An 18084-nucleotide genomic window follows, 5' to 3' on the forward strand; every position below is an offset into this window, starting at 1 on the left:
TAAAATGGGAGGAATAACATATTCAGTTCAGTACTTAAATATACATCATGGTTTTTCATAGTTGTTTTTACTATATGTAGTATGTTTTGCAAAGTGCTAATCAACATAACGTTTATCACCAGTGGGAAGCTTTCCTCTCCTGCAATCAAATTTACTGGCATTCAGGGTACACTGATGCAGCCCTTGTACCTTTTGGGGAAGTAAAATAAACTCTACCTGCCCCTCAAACCTGTTTTGAAAGGCCTTGCCAAATCTGAAAACTCAAGTGTTAATTTTAACACCTCCTTGTGCCTTTGTCCCTGATCTCTACCTTGTGTCAGAGTTCTTGAAAGGTTATGTTTAAAAATAAACCTCGCTTCATACCTTGGCTTAAAGGGCACATCATGAGCTATTTTCAGCATTCAAAATTCACTAGATACTAACTAGTTATTTACATACTTGAAACCACTGTCAGGGATTTTTTTTTCTTTTTAAACTACAGCTAACTCAGGAACATGGACATCTTATGGCAAACTGAAAATTCCATGTAATATAATTTAACTCTATCATCAGTATTCTCTGACTCCAAAGGGGGGAAAATATATCTATGTCTATAAAAGCTTTGTAGTAAGTACCCAATGGCCAAGCAGAACGTACAACTGCATACAATTTTTTGATCTTAAAAACTCAACTTCTTATTCCTGTTATCTCTAAACCCATGACCTCTCCAGTTGTGGGGAGCCATTCTCGTTCGAACAGTTCATAAACAGTTAATATTAGGATTACCAAATGAGGATAAGCTGAAGTGATCTTTTAAATTTAACATACTAGTAGTAAGTGGAGAAAGTATATTAAAAATAGGCTCTATTTTAAAAATTCCATTGGCTTTTCTGCCCTACCATGGAAGAACAGCAAATGCCAACCTCTGCCTCCTTCCATTCTTTGGAACTGATTTTTGGGGATTAGAGGTGCATACTGAAAACTGTAGATCTTAATTCATGTATCAGTCATGTTAATACAAGGTCTCCGAACACAAACCAACTTCTACACTAGTAATCAAAAAGAAAAAAAAAAAAAAAGAGTCATGAACACATGATTTTAAACTTTACTTTAAAAATGTTAAGTATCTCCCAATATTTAACAGGTAAAGAAAATAGCATATTGGTTTATTTTATGTGGTTGTTATATTTTATTTTCCAAGTAATACTGATTAAAAATATTTACACACCTACTTTAAAGTCCACAGTTTAGCACTCTTATTTGTATGGCTTTAAAAGTTATAGCACAAGATCTTTACATTAAGGATCGGGGGAAAAAGATTCATTCAAAACAAAGCCTGATATATTATATACATGTTTTTCTCTGTACTTTATTTTAAATACATTAATTTTTAAATGATGCTCATCTTTTTTTCATCTGGTGGTAAAATACTAGTGCAACCTTTCATTTAAAAAAAAAAAAGTTTACCACAGATATAAATGAATTTTCCCAATTGGAAATGGCCCTTCAGTTGCCATTAAATGAAATTTCTCAACCTAAGTTACCAAGAAAAAGAATTGGTAGTTGCCATTATAAGCAAAAACATAAAATACTATAGCATCACCTACATTGCTCCATACAACACAAATTTTGAAAGAACCAGAGACACTTTAAAGAAGTTTAGTTGGTTTTGAAAAGGCACATGGGTGTGGGGTTTTGTTTTTTTTTTTACATTCTAGAAATTTTGCCACCACCACTGTTTCTGTTGCAGAGATGACATCTGTGACTATCAGTATAGACAAGGTTGTTCAAACTAAAGAAAGCCAGAAGCCAAAATTTAACTGCACAGTAACAATGTACTTTTCTTCATGCAGCCTTGTGTTTCCTATATATTCAATTTTCTAACATGCATTAGAATACACTGTTTGTATTCTAATGATTTTATGTTTGATTTTACAACATGGAAAGAATCTGAGAAAGGACATGACCTGGGAAAGAGAGAAGGGAGAACCCTTATCACAATGAAAATAGATACATTCGTACCCAACTATATAATAAGAATATAATCCATTTAAGTTTCCAGAAATAATACTTCTCAAAAGCTTCCCATCCACTTATGGGAAAGATCCCTCCTCTGCGGCATTAAGTGGGGGGAAATCAGTTTGTTTCAACAGAAACAGTTCACAACAGTAAAGACTTTAACTTTGGTCCACTTGTCTGTTAGCCTAAGGACAGTCACACTGCCCATCAGCAGTTCAAAAATCCAACACATAAATTTAAAAATATATTCATTTGTTATTTCATTCTAAAACAGGCATAGGTGTTCTGTTCTCATTCCCTGCTTGGGAATCCACTGTTGATTTGGTCTCTAAACCATCAGCATCTTGGTGATCTTCCCTGGCAGCCTCAGCAGCATCTGCTTGGGGAGGCTCTCTCTCCTCCTGGTTCATGATTTCAGGGGTCACTTGTTCCAAGTCGGCTTCTAGAAGTTCAGTCTGTACTTCCACTGGCATCTGATTTACCCGTTCGACATGCAGCTCCTCCACGTGTACTTCAGTACCTTCTTCAGTCTGAATTCGACCCACTTCTAGATAACTCACCTGGACCTGCTCTGGAAGCTCACTCATATGTGAATCATGCACTTGGCTGTCCTGGAGCAGATCTGGATGGACCTGTTCCACAGTCACTTGTGCTGAATCCACCTGAACCTGAAGCAATGGTAACACATGCACCTTCCCAACTTGTTCTATAATAGTCATTGATGTCACAGGTTCGGTCTGCACACGTGTTTCTACTGAAAGAACTTCTTCGGTTACTAGACGCTCTGAAATATTGTGAGTATCACTGAGATGCCTCCTTAATTCATTTCCTTGCATAAACCACAAGTCACATAAAGTACAATGGTTGGGTTTATCTCCAGTGTGTATTACCAAATGATCTTTGAACTGGTCCCAGCTGTTAAACACACTGTTACAGACCTGAAATAACCAAACATATGGTTTTAACAATACTAATATTTAAACTGAAGAAAATATGAATGCATTTATTCTCTTTAAGGAAAAATTTGAAGTTTTCTGAAAAATGTATGATATTTATGATGTGGTCTAAGATTTCATAATTCTTTTATTTGATCTTTTAGCTGATGTAGCTAACAAATACATCCTGGAAAACATTTTAACACTGCCTTCATTGTTTAAATGTCATATAAATTTGAAGAATATAAAGTACCAATATTATAATTTCTCCCACAGTACCATTACCATTTAGAACAATTACATTATTTGGGTTATATACACAGTAATCACGGAAGAAGAGCTGATCACAGCTAGTCAGCCAGCCCCTCACTGCCTCACTCCCAAATTCTAGTAATTGCTCAGTGGTTAAGAATAACCAGTTTCAGATTATCTATTATTTAGGACATAATTTTATTGAAATTGGTGTCATCTAGGGTTGAGTAAAAAAACACCCTATTCTAATCTTCCTTCTAAAATCAAGACAGTGATGTTCTTTACTCTTATTCTTCCCAAACTATCAGCTCTATACTTTCACTCTATACTCTGCTACCCTTCACTTTTAATGATTTCCAACACAGACCACTCCTTTGCTAAGGACAGAATACACCCACACATACCTGACATTCATAAAGCTTCTTTCTTCCCTTTTTTGCCCCTATTCCAGTTTGGCACGCAGTCAGGTGACATTTGAGGGTGCTATTTCTAGCAAATCGTTCATGACAATTTGGACATTCAAAAGGTTTTTCACCTATTACAACAGAAAAAAATTATATTGACAAATCAAGAAAAACAGAAAAAGCAAATAAAGTTTTTTTCTTTTTGGTTAATGCTAATAGCACCTTCTTGAAAGGAAGATCTGAATTTATAATTCAGATGTTTCTACCACATCCAAAAGACTCTCCTAGAGGTGGAAAAATAAGTTTTCAGTAATTATTATAATTGTATTCGTGCTTTGAGGAAGAAATAAAATTTGGATCTGCGTTCTGTTTCATGTTTTCGCTATTCTTAAAAAGTTGTTTATTTTCCCTTAGGTGAAAATCAAGATCAATCTCTATTTTGGGGAAATGCATCCAGAAGCATTTTTTGAGCACTTACTATGTGCCAGACCATGTGCTAGGTGATGATGATAAATAAACTGTCCTTTTTAAAAACTCTATCACAGGCCAGAGTATTTTACAAAGGCGAAATACATAGAAATGAGCACCTGCAATGTACCGCAGAAGGCCTGTTTCAGAAAAGAGGGCAATGGAAAATGTACTCCAGCAGCACAGGAGGAGGAGAGTATTCTGCCTGGAATGGAGTAAGAGAAGGAAAGAGGGAAGTTTATTCTAAGCAGAGGCACAGAAGTATAAAACAACATGGTGGGTGAGGAGTAAGGAGGGAAGGTATCAGTAATGACTCCCAGGTCTCTGGCTTAGAATACCAACCAGAATAAAGAACACAGAAATCCAAGTAGGTTTGGAGTGGAAAGTGTGTTAGGAAAGATAATAAATTTAGTTATGTATCTGCTGATTTGAAGGTACTCAAAGAGGAAAAGTCTGGCAAACAGCTATATGGACTAATCTGAAGCCAAATAGAAGGTGGACTGATACACAGATTAGGAGTTACTTTAGGTGGTAATAAAAACCTCTGATGTGGTTAAAACTCTAAGTACGTTATGTGAAAACAGAATAAAGGACAGAACTCAACGAAACACCAAGTAAAAACACCAGGTAAACGAGGCAGCAAAGACGAAAATCAAGAAATTTCAGGAAGATGAGGGCAGTAAACATTGCCAAACTGAACAGAGATGTCAGGTAGGACAACAACATGAGACTGTACTAATTCTAGTGAGAACAGTGTGAGTGATATGGTGGTGGGGTTAGAAGCCAGACTATGGTGGGATGAGAGGCAAGTCAATGAAAACAGTACAGAAATTCTTCCAAAAAGGCATGGAAGTGAAGAGGATGGAGAGTTTTGACAGATGATACATACGTCATCTGCTGGGGTGGGGTGCGGGCAGGGTCTTGAGTATTGGACTGAAGGTCTAGAATAGCAATTTTGGCAAAGAAAGATATAAATCAGACACCAAAAGGCCTAATGTAAGGTCTGATATGATTTTTTTCCCCAAAAGTCCTCAGCAGGGAGTAGAGAGAGGCAAATGACTGCAATAATTCCAGGATTTTTTAAAGGGTATTTTTAGAGCAAGTGGGCTCAAAAGCCAAGGGAATATGCTTAGCATGCAAAAAAAAATTGATTCAAGCTGTATACAAGGAAGACAAGGTAAGATAGAGAAGTCAGAAATGGGGCAATAAGCTAGGTGGAGAGGGATGGAAGCACTAGCAGGCTAACTGAGGTAGAGTCAGAGTAAGGGAAAGAGAGGGAGGATTCAAGGGAGAGCATGATGCTTGCAGAGAACAGGCCCCAGTGATGAGGTCCTAGTTGTGACCCCCACACTAGTTAAGTAACTTTGAGTTGTGTTTTTTTTTTTAATTTCATTTATTTATTTGTCAGAGAGAGAGTACACACACAGCAGAGGGAGCGGCTGGCAGAGGGAGAAGCAGGCTCCCCACCGAACAAGGAGCACAATGGGGGACTCGATCCCAGGACCCTGGGATCATGAACTGAGCCAAAGGCAGACGCTCAACCGACTGAGCCACCCAGGCATCCCTGCATTTTTTTCCCTGACAAAAAAAATATTTATTTTTTGTATAATGTTCATGAGATGAAAAAATTAGACCTTATGATCTAGAATTACTGTTGGTACAGAAACTCCTTTTCAACTCAAATATTGGGAGATACTGCTAAATAAAAAAAGTTTTGTGGTTTTAGTAGTGCATAATTTTTTCACTATAAATTGGTATAGCTTCTTTAAATGGTAATTTCATGACATATACCAAGATTTAAAATGTACATATTCTTTGACTTGGCAATTCTGCTCTTGAACACATACACAAAGATATATGCACAAGTATGCTTATTCCAGCATAGTCTGGATAGCAAAAGACTAGCAACAAACTAAATGTGTATCAATAAAGATAAATTATGGGGGCGCCTAGGTGGCTCAGATGGTTAAGCGTCTGCCTTCAGCTCAGGTCATGATCCCAGGGTCCTGAGATCGAGCCCACATCAGGCTCCTGGCTCGGCGGGGAGCCTGCTTCTCCCTCTTCCTCTGCCTCTCTCCCTGCTCATGCTCTATCTCTGTGTCTCAAATGAATAAATAAAATCTTAAAAAATACACACACACACACGTAAATTATGGCATACCCATACACCGAAACACCATGCAGCCATGGGGGAGGGGGGGAAATATAGATTCCTGAATTTTCACATAAAGAGTTTAAGAGAAATGGCATGACATTGTACTGCATGCCTCCATTGTTTTTTCCCCCAAAAAACTGTGCGTCCATCTGTGGTGACTCAAAAATGCAAAGAACAGACAGGGAAGGATAAATAAGAAAATGATGGCAGTAGTTGCTTCTAGAGAGATCTACTAATCTCTCTCTACTGATCATTGTATGTCATTTCAGCTTTTATGTCATTTGAGTTTTACTATTTAAAAAATTAGCTAAGTCCAATAAAATCTAGAAATAGCAACAGATTAATTCTACTTTAGATGTGTAGACAGCACAGTCTTGAAAGTACTTTTACTGTTTTCTCTTAATTGTCACAACCCTGTAAAGTAGGTTATTATTACCCATATTTACACAGACGAGGAAAGAGGCCCAAAGATAAAGTGACCAGTCAAGTTCATCATACTGGCAAATGTCAGAACTGGAGCTGGAATCTAATTCTGATTTCCAGACCCACATTCTTTCTATAGTTCCATACCTCCTCTCTGGGAAACAGGTAACATTTGAAGACATGGTTAAAGATCACTTTTAGGTTCTGTCTCATACTAGGTGTCCCATAGGTAAATCTGTCAATATGTCTGGTATCTCCTCCCACCCCTAAAGTGCTTACCCTTCTATACTTTTCTAAGTTAATAAACCTCCAATCCTGTAGGCACCCAAGCCAGAAAGCTGAGATTTACTCCCATATTTTACTGGTCACCAAATCCTGATGATTCTACCTACTTTATTCACATCTCTAACCCTCTCCCACTATCACTGCCTTTACTCAACTCTTCATTCTTGCTTAGACTGTTCCAACAGCTTCCTAATTAGACTTCGGAGGTTTCACCCCACTCCAATCTATCCTGCCAGTCATCCCTCTAAAACATAAATCTGATCCTGGTTTAAACATCTTTAAATGACTCAGTCTTTCAAGATAAAATCCAAATTCATGTGTGACATTTATGAAAGTAACTACGTGATCTTGGCTTCATCTTCCATCACTTTCTCTCCCTTGCCCTTGTCCATGATGCCTAAGTGCGTGCCACTTGGTAGCCTTTCTAACTCTTCCAGCTACATCTCCTGTCATTCCTCTACTTGGACCCAATCCTCTAGCCATAGTAACCTACCAGCAGTGCTCCAAACATGTGTCTATCTCTCTTTCCTCTATGCCTGTGCATGCTTCATTTCTTGTACCTGGAATGCCCATGTCCTGGCTAACTCCTTTTCCTTTGGGAGTCATATAGGGTGAATGCTCCAGGAAACCATCCCTGTCTCTTCCATCATAAATAAGCAGCCCAGGCAGGCATTTGCATAAGACCGTGTGCTGACATCTACCAGCCCCTAGCCCATCACATGTGACTGTGCCTGCTTGTCTCCCCCAACACAAGGGTAAGCTCCTTGAAGGCAGGGACTCTTAACATTTATCTCCATGACCCAGCAGGTTGGCATTACTATTTTCCAAATGGAAACAAAATAATTCAGAGGACAACAACCAAATTTTGCAAATCAAGCCATAGACTATAGTGCCTGTTTTAAGAACACTGAAGAAACCAAACCGCTAAACTAATAAAAGTATGCAAAATATGAAACTGAGGGGGATTTATGTATATTTTGAGAATAGGAAACAGGAACGGGATTGTTTCCTTATGTTTACATTGAGTTTGTTATAAACAAGAAATGATTCATTCTTTATTAACATAAGCACAATTTAAAACTATTTACTTATGTTCCTCTTGAATTCACCAAGTCACTTATCACATCTGCAACTATCTTGTTACTAATTACTAGTACGGTTAATTGAAGTTAAATGCCAACAAAAGTTCAGCTTGCTTTATGTGTTAAACTGTTTCTCCAATGGACATCCAGTTCTATAACTTGTAGCAACTGTTTAATTATCTCACGTAATTATAAAGACATACAACATAATATACTTTAGCTCTATATTCTGCTGTTTAATCCAAAATACAATAGGATGTGGAAAGCACATTTTAAAACTTCTAAAATAGTCTGTGTTGCCTGTTTTTTAACAGTAAGTCACCAGGTAATATAAAAAAAAAAAGAGAGAGAGAGACAATTGCTTCTACTTTTACATTACTAGAAGACAGAAGTGACTGATTATCTGTCGGGACACTGGAAACCCTTATCAAAGCATACTAGTTACCAAGTAATATTTATTTACTAATTTAGTGTGCTGCTGATATAGCAAGTGTTTTGCAAAACTAATCTACATTAAAACATGAATATTTAAGGACCAAAAACTATTACTATAGGCAGTTTCTAAATATACAATAGGTATATTCCTATATGTTTGAAAATCAGAAAGCATTTTCCTAAAAGATTTCATAAATGCCTATTAGTTACCCAAACTAGTACCCTAAAGCTTTTTAAATCCATATGGAGACTTAAGTTTGAGATTCTTTCTCATGTAACCACTAAATATTGATACCAAGCATTTATTCAGTCCCTGAGTATTGATACCAAGCATTTAAAAGTGAGGGAGACCCCATTTATCTGAATCTACCCATTTCCTCAATTTCAAGCAGTATGCAGTGAGCAGCTCAGGACAGCAAAGGATCTATGAAAAAATTTCTTAGAAATTCTCCAAACTCCAGCAAAGACTCCAAATAGTATGGAATACCTATGTTGTATTCACTGTATTAAACAGTTTAAACAGCTTTAGTCACCACACAGAACTTGGGAACAAGGGTCCAGAGTCTGACACTTAGCACACCATATCCACTGCTCTCCCCACACACAAGATTCAAGTCATAGCTGGTAACTCCTGTGTGTGACACAGGAGACTTAGCAAAGAATGCTTGGGAAGTGGAAAGACAGAGAATCTGACAGGGGAAAAACAGGCATAGGGGATGGATGCAGGACTCTAAGAACCAGAGGCCCGAAGTGAGACTCCCAGGGATGGCTCCTGAATGCCTGAGAGGGACTCCCAGGAGGAGGGCAGTAAAAGACTTTAGCTTTCTCATCTCCTGGCTGTCCATCAGTCCTGACACTGTGTGCTCTTGAAGAGGTGTGGGAAGATGAACATATACTGCCTACCTAGCTACCAGATTAAAACAGGTGACCAAATGTACGCAAAGGTATAAACACGCCAGGGATTGTTCATAAATGTACACATCTGTGTAATGTATAAACGAGAGACAGGAAATGTAAAAATAGTAACAGTGAAGTTTCTCTTTAATTAGGATTTCATAATTTATGATCCTTAGTAAATAATCACAAACTGTGTTTTGTATATGTCTTTTAAAAACACAAAAATTGTAAGGTGTAAGAGTAACAACTACTTTCAAAACTGATATGATTTTACTTTTAAAGTATCAATATTTCAATAAACTAGTATCATGAGAACAATGTGAGCTCAGCCTGCATATTAGAAAATACAGGAGGATGGCTTCTGTGGTAACTCATTTAAAGAAAGGATTAGACACTCAGACTTGCAGTGAATGTGGAAAAATATACTTTTAACATAAAAGATTTGCTAATTACCTGTATGTTTTCGAAGATGCTCTTTAAAATGTCCAAAGTGGTCAAACTGTTTCTCACAGTATTGACATATGTGAATTTTTTTCCCAGTTCTTTGCTTCTTACTGACTCCACCTTCTTCGAGGTGGTAACAGTTGAGGTGCTGTTTCCATGCGCTCTCCCGAAGATACCTTTTATTGCATATTTCACACTTGAAACTCTCAGTGGAGTGTGATTTCATGTGTTCCTTAAAATGGTAAAACAATTTAAATGAACGGTTACATTTCTCACAATGGAACAAGTCCTTCACATGTGACAGCTGAAGTTCCACAATTTCAATACCTTCTACCTGTTTGCTTGTGTGGTCAGATGCACAACCATCTTCTTCTTTTATCTGCCCTTTTCTATCACCTTGACGGTACTTGCTGGTAATATCTGCCAACAGTGCCAGGGCGGATTCATCAGAGGAACCTGTGCTTTGAATGTACTTTATGGACTGCTTGGCAGAAGCCACTTCCTCCAACGTTTCGATGCCTTCATCTTCCACTTCAATTGTGCCTTCGGCGATCTCCACCTCAATTTCAACAGGTTCTGATTCTGCAGAGGGCAATGACTCAGTGATAACATTTGAAGTTTCTGCAATCTTTCTTTTTTTTGCCTCACTTTTTCCTGTGGTATTTTCCTCTAGTGGAGCTGAGTTTTCTTTGTTCCTGAAATACATAATGTATGGATTTAAAAATCGATAAAGCCAATGGAAATCCTTCTGGGAAGAAACTGGTAAGTTCATAGTAAAATTTATATGGAAAAGCAAAAACCAAGATCGGAAGACTTATACTACCTGATTTCCAAGACTTACTGTAAAGCTGTATTGGTGACAGACATGAAGATTAATGGAACAGAATAAAGTCCAGAAATAGACCCACTTTTTCAACTGATTTTTGAAAAAAAAGGTTCCAAGATAATTTAATGGAGGAAAGAACTTTTAAGAATGGTGCTGGAACAAGTGGTCTTTATATGGAGAAAATAAACCTCAACCACCACCCTTCAATCATACACTCAAAAATTATTTCAAAATGGACCACAAACTTTAACATAAGAACTAAAACTAACTTCAAGAAAAAGGTAGGAGAAAATCTTTGCAAAATTGGGTTACTGAAAGATTTCTTAAATAGCATGCAAAAAGAAGAAAACTTAATAGCAAAAATTGATAGATTTCATCAAAATGAAAAACTTGTGCCCTTTGAAATAGTTAACAAAAAAGGCAAGCCACAAACAAAAGAGAACAAAAAGGCAAGCCACAGACCAGGACAAAACACGTGCACAAATATACCTGCCAAAGCTCCATATAGACAGTATAAAACGTTTTCTCACAATCCAATACCCTCAATAAGAGAAGACAACTATTGGGAGACAATTATCCATGAGTCTCATGTTTCTGCACATCTCCTGTCCTGACAGCTTTTCTTCTGGACTCTCTTCAAGGCTATCTGCAGTACAGCCAGCAATCTGGAAAGACAGAGTATGGCTCCCTCTGGAGCGATGGTTGGGCAGGTCTGCTTCCAGCCTATTCCCTAAGATGTGGGCTTCCTAATAAGCTGGAGATGCTTCAGCTGTGATGTAAACCAACTAGATGCACAGCATTCACCTGGGCCACTCTATGTCACCCCTTTGGGGGAGAAGGGAAAACGCACAAATATAAAACTCATGCTGCTTGCTGTGCAAAAAGTAAACTCTTTCTGACTTAACAGTCTCATATCTTCTATCAGCATCCATGAAACTATGCAGGATAACTTGCTGGCTTGCAAATAGGGTAAAATCTCAGATCCGTCACACTTCTTGCCAGGTTTTGGCAACAAGGAAAGGATGCCAAAAAAAGACAAGGTTTTCTGGAACACAAAGGATGAGGCCCCAAGGAGCAAATAATGGGATGTGAGGAAGTCCACTGGAGCTGGCAGCAAAAATGCTGACCAAACTGTAGGGTCACCTGGGCAATGCATGGTCTTCCATGTAATTGCCTACTATATGAGTTAAATTGTGTCCCTCAAAGATATGTTGAAGTCCTGACCCCTGATACCTGTGAATGTAACCTTATTTGGAAATCAGTCTTCAAAGATGTAACCAAGTTAAAATGAGGTCATTAGAGTGGACCCTACTCTAATACAACTCTGTCTTTATAAGGAGAAGTACATTTGGACACGCGCACACATGAGACAGAAGACAGCAACACGAATGAAGAGGGAGGCAAAAATTGGAGTCATGCTGCCACAAGCCAAGGAACCCCTGGGGCTGGCAGAAGCTATAAGACGCAAGGGAAGGATCCTCCCCTAGAGCCTTTTGGCCCAGCCAACACTGTGATTTAGGATTTCCAGCTTCCAGAACTGTGAGACAATAAATTTCAGTTGGACCCAGTTTGTGGTACTTTGTTATGGCAACCTCAGAAAACTGAAACACCTATAATGAGGAAAACGTGGGAAGTTGCAGGATGAGTACTGGGCAGTAAGTTCAAGGACAGCTGCTAGAATGGTTTCCTGGTGTTGCAAATTCTCCCAGGGTTGGGGGAGGACTTCCCTGCCAACCTGGTGGTCAGCCTTAAGTTTAACTCATCAAAACAACGAAGATTCACGGTGCGGACAGGGGTAGAGACAGATGGTCCTGCCCCATTACAGACAAGTTACCTAAACCAAGGGTGACAGGAGGGTAATGTGCAACTGCTACTAACAGAAATGAGTCATTAGAACTTTGGCTAGTCCATGTGAAAGATGAGGGTGGCTCAGTCTGTTAAGCATCTGCCTTTGGCTCAGATCATGATCCCAGGGTTCTGGGATTGAGCCCCGCATCGGGCTCCCTGCTCAGCGGGGAGCCTGTTTCTCCCTCTCCCTGCCGCTCCCCCTGTTTGTGCTCTCTGTCAAATAAATAAAATCTTTAAAAAAAAAAAAGAAAAGAAAGACGAGGGGGCAACATGATGCTCATCAAGAAGAATGGCAACACCTGGGCCATCACAGGGCTCAGCCTCTCCTGCAGTGTTGTCTTGTCTACCTTAGATCCATGTGGAGAGGACTGTAAAAGGTCTCAGGGTTTTTTTTTCTGCAGTATGTCCTGGCTGCCATAAGGATGCTATGGCGCTCTTGGGGCTGACTAGTAAATCTTCCCGCCAATTGGGTTTATAATGCTGACGAAGATGAGTCACTAGAGAATGAGAAAAGAATCCAAAACAATGTAAATTCTATGGTCAGGCCTCCTGAAAATCCCAACTTTTATGTTAAATCAGGTAAAAACATAAGAGTTGTTATCATGACAACAGGGCAGCAAATGTCCAGGATTAATGTATACCCTTTTTTACAAAGCCACCAATGTGCAAGTCATCTGGGTCAGCCAAAAGGCATATAAATCTTATGGCCCTGGGGTCCCTGAGAGGCTTAGTGGGTTAAGCATCCAACTCTTGGATTTCCACTCAGGTTATCATCTCAGGGTCCTGAGATCAAGCCCCATGTTGGGCCCTGCGCTCAGCAGGGACTCTGCTCAAGATTCTCTCCCTCTCCCTCTGCCCCTCCCCTTGCTTGCATGCTTGCCCTCCTTCTCTTAAATAAAAATAAATAAATAATAGATAGATAGATAATAAATAAATAAATCTTTAAAAAAACTTAGAGCCCCAATTGAAAAGCAATGTGGACAAGGCAGCTGAATCAAGGGGTCCCCAAAACGGAAATAAATGGTGTCAGTAATGATGACCTTGCTGGCTGATAGAGGGCTTTTGATGGGCTGAAAACACTTGAGATATGTTTAGTTAAGCCACACGCAGCTTTCATCTGCTTGAAACCAAAAGTAAATATGCCTTGCTCACTGGCATGGTGTCACTTTCTCCCTCCATATCTTTTCCTCTTCTACTTTCCTTCCCCCTCATACCTGCTTGGAGGAAGATAACCAGGGGTGGAGCCAAGGCCTCCCTGTCCCCAAGGGTATAGTGAAGACACCACATACCCATCCAAGGATGTGGAGGGAAACTCAGGAATGGGAACAACTCGAACTTTCATGGCTCTGTTAGATTCAGGTGTCCAACTCACCATCCTACCATGGGAAGAGGAGGCACTTACATTCAACTAATGGGGTTTGGGCAAGGTTCACAGCAGGAAAGGGAGGCTGTCTTAACCCTGTGGGTGGAGCTGATTCTACATACTATTGTTGCTTTGACATCTGAATGTAGAGCAGGAACTGGTATGGATTTACACTGCCCTATTCTATAAATATCAGATATGGATTGTCCCAAATGGGAAGAGCTACTGGAAGAAACCCCCTGACAGATGCCACCAGCAGCTGGTCAGGGTTTAGCATGAGTGTCTCTATCTCGTGATGTCTAAAGTTTACACAATCTTGATGTCCTGTTGACTGGAAAGCTAGAAGTCTGTCTCAAAGGCCCTGACCTCAATGTTAGCACATCTCCAGGACCAGGTGTTGATGAACCCTCAACAAAATTCAGAGGCCTGCTCAACAAGTGAAGTTTCTTGGGACTAAGTACGGTGGATTCACAACACTCAGTCCCTCCGGCAGTAAACGAAAAACTATGTTTCTTTACCTCCTCCCTCTCCCTAATGAAAATGAGGTCAGCACCTTATTGAACCTTTTTGGGTACTGGAAACAGCATGTACCTCACTTGGGCATTCTACTTTCTTCTTTACATCAGCTAATCTGAAAATCAGGATCTTTTAAGTGCAGCTCCAACCAAAAAGTTGCACTGGAAGTTGCCCATCAAGCTGTGGCACATTCTCTATTTTGGGGGCCCTACAACTCTTAATGGCCCCTTCGAACTAGAAGTCTTTGAGACTGATGCTTTTGCAGATTAAAGCTTGTGACAAAAGGAGTCAGGCTCCACCCACAAGGTATACCTTGGGTTTTGTACCTGTCAATTTCCTGACACATCTAGAAGGTACACTCCCTTTGAAAAGAAAGGATTAGCTCACTGTTGGGCTGTTAAAACTGATGCCTGATCCACTGAGGTTTTGAGGCTCTCTAGCCTGATACTGCCATTTGGGAGTGCATCCACCAAGACTTCACAACCAGCAAGGTAAAACATGCCCACCAAGTCTCACTTCTCAAATAGAAATAAGACACTCAAGGAGCACGTGGGTGGCTCAGTCGGGTGAAGGTCTGACTCTTGGTTTCGGCACAGGTCATGATCTCACGGTCGTGGGATGGAGCCCCGAGTCAGGCTCCGTGCTCAGCAGGGAGTCTCCTTAAGATTCTCTCTCCTTCTCCCTCTGCCCCTTCCCCCACTCCCTCGCTCGCTCTAAAATAAATCAATCTTTAAAAAAAAAAAAAAAAAGACACTCAAGAAAGCAGCTGACCTCTTGGCTTTACATGAAAAAAATGGTAGCTCCCCCAACTCTGTTCCCCAAAGAAAGCCACTAGATCAATGAATGAGGTCTTTGATTCACTGATGGTTTGGCTAAACTCAAGACTGATGTTGTTCACTGGGCTGCTGCAAATGCTCAGCTTTAGCATCAACTATGCAAAACCAAAAGTGGATGTGGTCCCTTGTGCTCAGAGGGCAGAACTCAAAAGCTTTCTTCACAGCCCTGGATGACATTCTCCACAATGAACCATATATTTTATTGACTCCTGGGCTGCTGCCAATGACCCAGCTGTTTGGAAGAGCTGGAAATCTTGGCAGATTAAAGACATCTATCCTCAGGACCACAACTGTAGAAACAAATAGCAGTTGCTGATCAAACTATTTGGATCACTGATTCAGATGCCCATGGTTAGGGCCTGTTCTCTAATGATACTAACCAGAATGAAGCTGCTGATTAAGCCTGCATTGCCTAGACTTTCATCACTGACCCCCTAGATCCAGTGTTATTCTGAACATGCTGACATATCCACCATCACAGACAACATAAAGTAAAGGACCTTATGCTTCTGATATACAAGTTGCCACTGGATGCCAGACATGTGACACCCGCCAAAAGCTGGCCTATTTGTCTCGTGGTGAAGGAGGCTACACTGCGCAGAGCATTGTCTCTGACTGTTCCTAAAGACTGACTACACTGGACCTCTGACCCCATCCCAGGGCTATCCATACCGTCTCACCACTGCTGACACTTTTTAAGGATGCAGTGCTGCTGTTTCAGACTATCTGCTGGTTCTGGCCACACCACTGTGCCCTTGAGACGAATCTGTGTCATATGTTTAGCTGTCTGAATCATCTGCAGTCTGATCATTCTGTGCCTAAAGCTACTCGACAACTGGCTGACAGTCAAGGTATTGATGAACCCTGCAAGCTCCCTATCATGCACAGATATAGATAATGTAGAGCATTGCAAAAGCCTCCTTCAATACTGACTTAGGAAGATTTCTGACTCTACTTCCCTTATCTCCTCTTTGTCCAAAAATCTGAGTAAGGCAGTTTGGTCATCGAATTCAGCTGTCCCCAGAAAGGAACCATCTCTTCTCTGCTTCCTGGATAATGATCAAGACAAAATGAGTGGGAAGTTATAGAAACCAAACTGGAAAGTTTGAATTCTGCCCTAACCATTCTCAGACACAATCCTTCTCCTTCCCTTGCAATGGCAACCCTGGCACAGCCTGGTTGGTGTCTCTTCCAGGTGACAGCTCAGTCTAAAGTGGGCTTAGCAGATTCAAACTTAATTCCAGTTCAGTCATCTGGACTTTCTTATTGAACTGACATCATCTTAGATCCTAAAAATAATGACCACTTGGTTGAATAAACTGCTTGCCAGGTACACTTAAGAGTGGCCCTTGTGGGGCGCCTGGATGGCTCATTCAGTTGAGTGTCTGACTCTTGGTTTTGGCTCAGGTCATGATCTCAGGGTCCTGAGATCCAGCACAGAGTCTGCTTATCCCTCTCCCTCCCCCTCAGCACCTCTCCCAGCTCACACTCGCTTGCTCTCTCTAAATAAATAAAAATCTTAAAAAAAAAAAAAAAAAGAGTGGCCCTTGTGAGTCAAAGTGGGAGATACAATGGGTCTCTTAAGTTTTATGAAAATGCCTTTGATTATATGGAGGTGAAGGGAGAGCAACAACCCTGACACATGAGAAAAAAAATCTTAAGACTCCAGGAGGTATGGGGGAGGAAGGGATTAATGGTCTTTGTCCTTTAGAACTGCCCCGATAGCCTTCCTCTGTAGGAAAATGCTCTGATGCAGCTCTCCCCAACTGTTACAAGCAACTTTAAATCAACTGCTGGATCTGTCCTCCCCTGCCCAATGACTCTGACCATGATTTGATGATCATTTCCCTTAACTATACCAAGAAGTCTTTTGGAAACAGCAGGGGATGGCCAAGCTCCTACATGTTCCATATTTGCCCCACTACTGTTCCCAAAGCTGAGGCTCAGTTCATGAGGTGGATAATTACCACTCAACTGGCATTCAGGTGCACATGACAAACAGAATGGTTTAAGCTGACTGCCCTCAGACAATCCCTCCAAAAAACAAGGACCAGGTTCAATCAGGGAAAGGGGGAAGCCACATCTGAGACTTGTGCCCCTGAAGGATGAAGGTCCTACTCTAGGGCACAAACAATTGTAAACAACACTTTCTTTCCGACCCACCTATATGCCCCATGGACCATACGTCTTGTATGAGAGCCAGGTACTAACTTCCCTCCCTAAAAGTATGCCGACTTGCACTTCAGGGGTGGGTAGAAGAAATCATCTAGTTTTTAAGGAAACACCACTAATAGATCAGTTTAGTTCTCAGATGACTAGAGTGATGATCCCTCCAAAATAAGGCAACTTTTGGGTACTTGGGGGAGTTTCCTAGAAGAATAACTGACTTATTACTTATGTGTGCTCCATGGGTAGTTTTCCCTACAATGGGAATCATCCAAATTAAAAAGGTGATACAAAATTTGTGCCTCACTTAAGCCTATGTGATCAATGATACCACTTGGGTCCTGGAAGTCATTCATGTCAGCCTCAAATCACTGGTTAGGGTTATTATGGATGATAGACTTGCCCTAGACTTCCTCCCAGTGGGCCAATGCAGAGGCTGTGCAAGTGCTAAAAGATCTTGCTATACTTGGATTAATGCTTAAGACTAAGTGGAAAAGTCAACACAGAGACTAAAGATAAAAGCTACCTGGCTTTCTAGGGATTTATTCAGTTGGTTGAGTTCAGGACCTTAGGGGAGTGAATGGATGGTTAAACTCAGCACTGCAGGGTGGCCACATCCTCCTGCTTCAAGTTCTGTTTATAGTTGCCTTAATTAAACCCAGTGTGGAAAAAAAACTGAATGGATTAGGACCCAGTCCCTATTGATCAGATTAATGAGAGTGCTCATAGAGTAGTATACTCGTGGAAAAAT

The 18084-nt window shown here is 40.4% G+C and overlaps 1 protein-coding gene across 6 annotated transcripts in view; it reads right to left on the minus strand.

Annotated features, from left to right (window-relative positions):
* Positions 1–1062: 1062 nt before the first annotated feature.
* The window catches only part of ZNF131 (zinc finger protein 131), a 29128-nt gene continuing 12106 nt past the window's right edge, over positions 1063–18084 (minus strand). For 2 of the 6 annotated variants that reach the window (XM_025867332.2, XM_025867331.2), the window contains exons 5-7: positions 9788–10473; positions 3590–3720; positions 1064–2936 (exon numbers count right to left, since the gene is read on the minus strand). In XM_025867332.2, the coding sequence (XP_025723117.1) occupies positions 2259–2936; positions 3590–3720; positions 9788–10473 (1495 nt within the window). In that variant the 3' untranslated portion in view covers positions 1064–2258. Of the gene's footprint in view, positions 2937–3589; positions 3721–9787; positions 10474–12799; positions 12950–18084 lie in introns of those variants that run through there. The other 4 variants (XM_025867334.2, XM_025867335.2, XM_025867333.2 and 1 more) reach the window with 4 other exon arrangements.

This window comes from Callorhinus ursinus, unplaced genomic scaffold, assembly GCF_003265705.2.
Source record: "Callorhinus ursinus isolate GAN/ISIS: 27379988/994484 unplaced genomic scaffold, GSC_fseal_2.0 scaffold3, whole genome shotgun sequence".
Taxonomy (NCBI): Eukaryota; Metazoa; Chordata; class Mammalia; order Carnivora; family Otariidae; genus Callorhinus; species Callorhinus ursinus.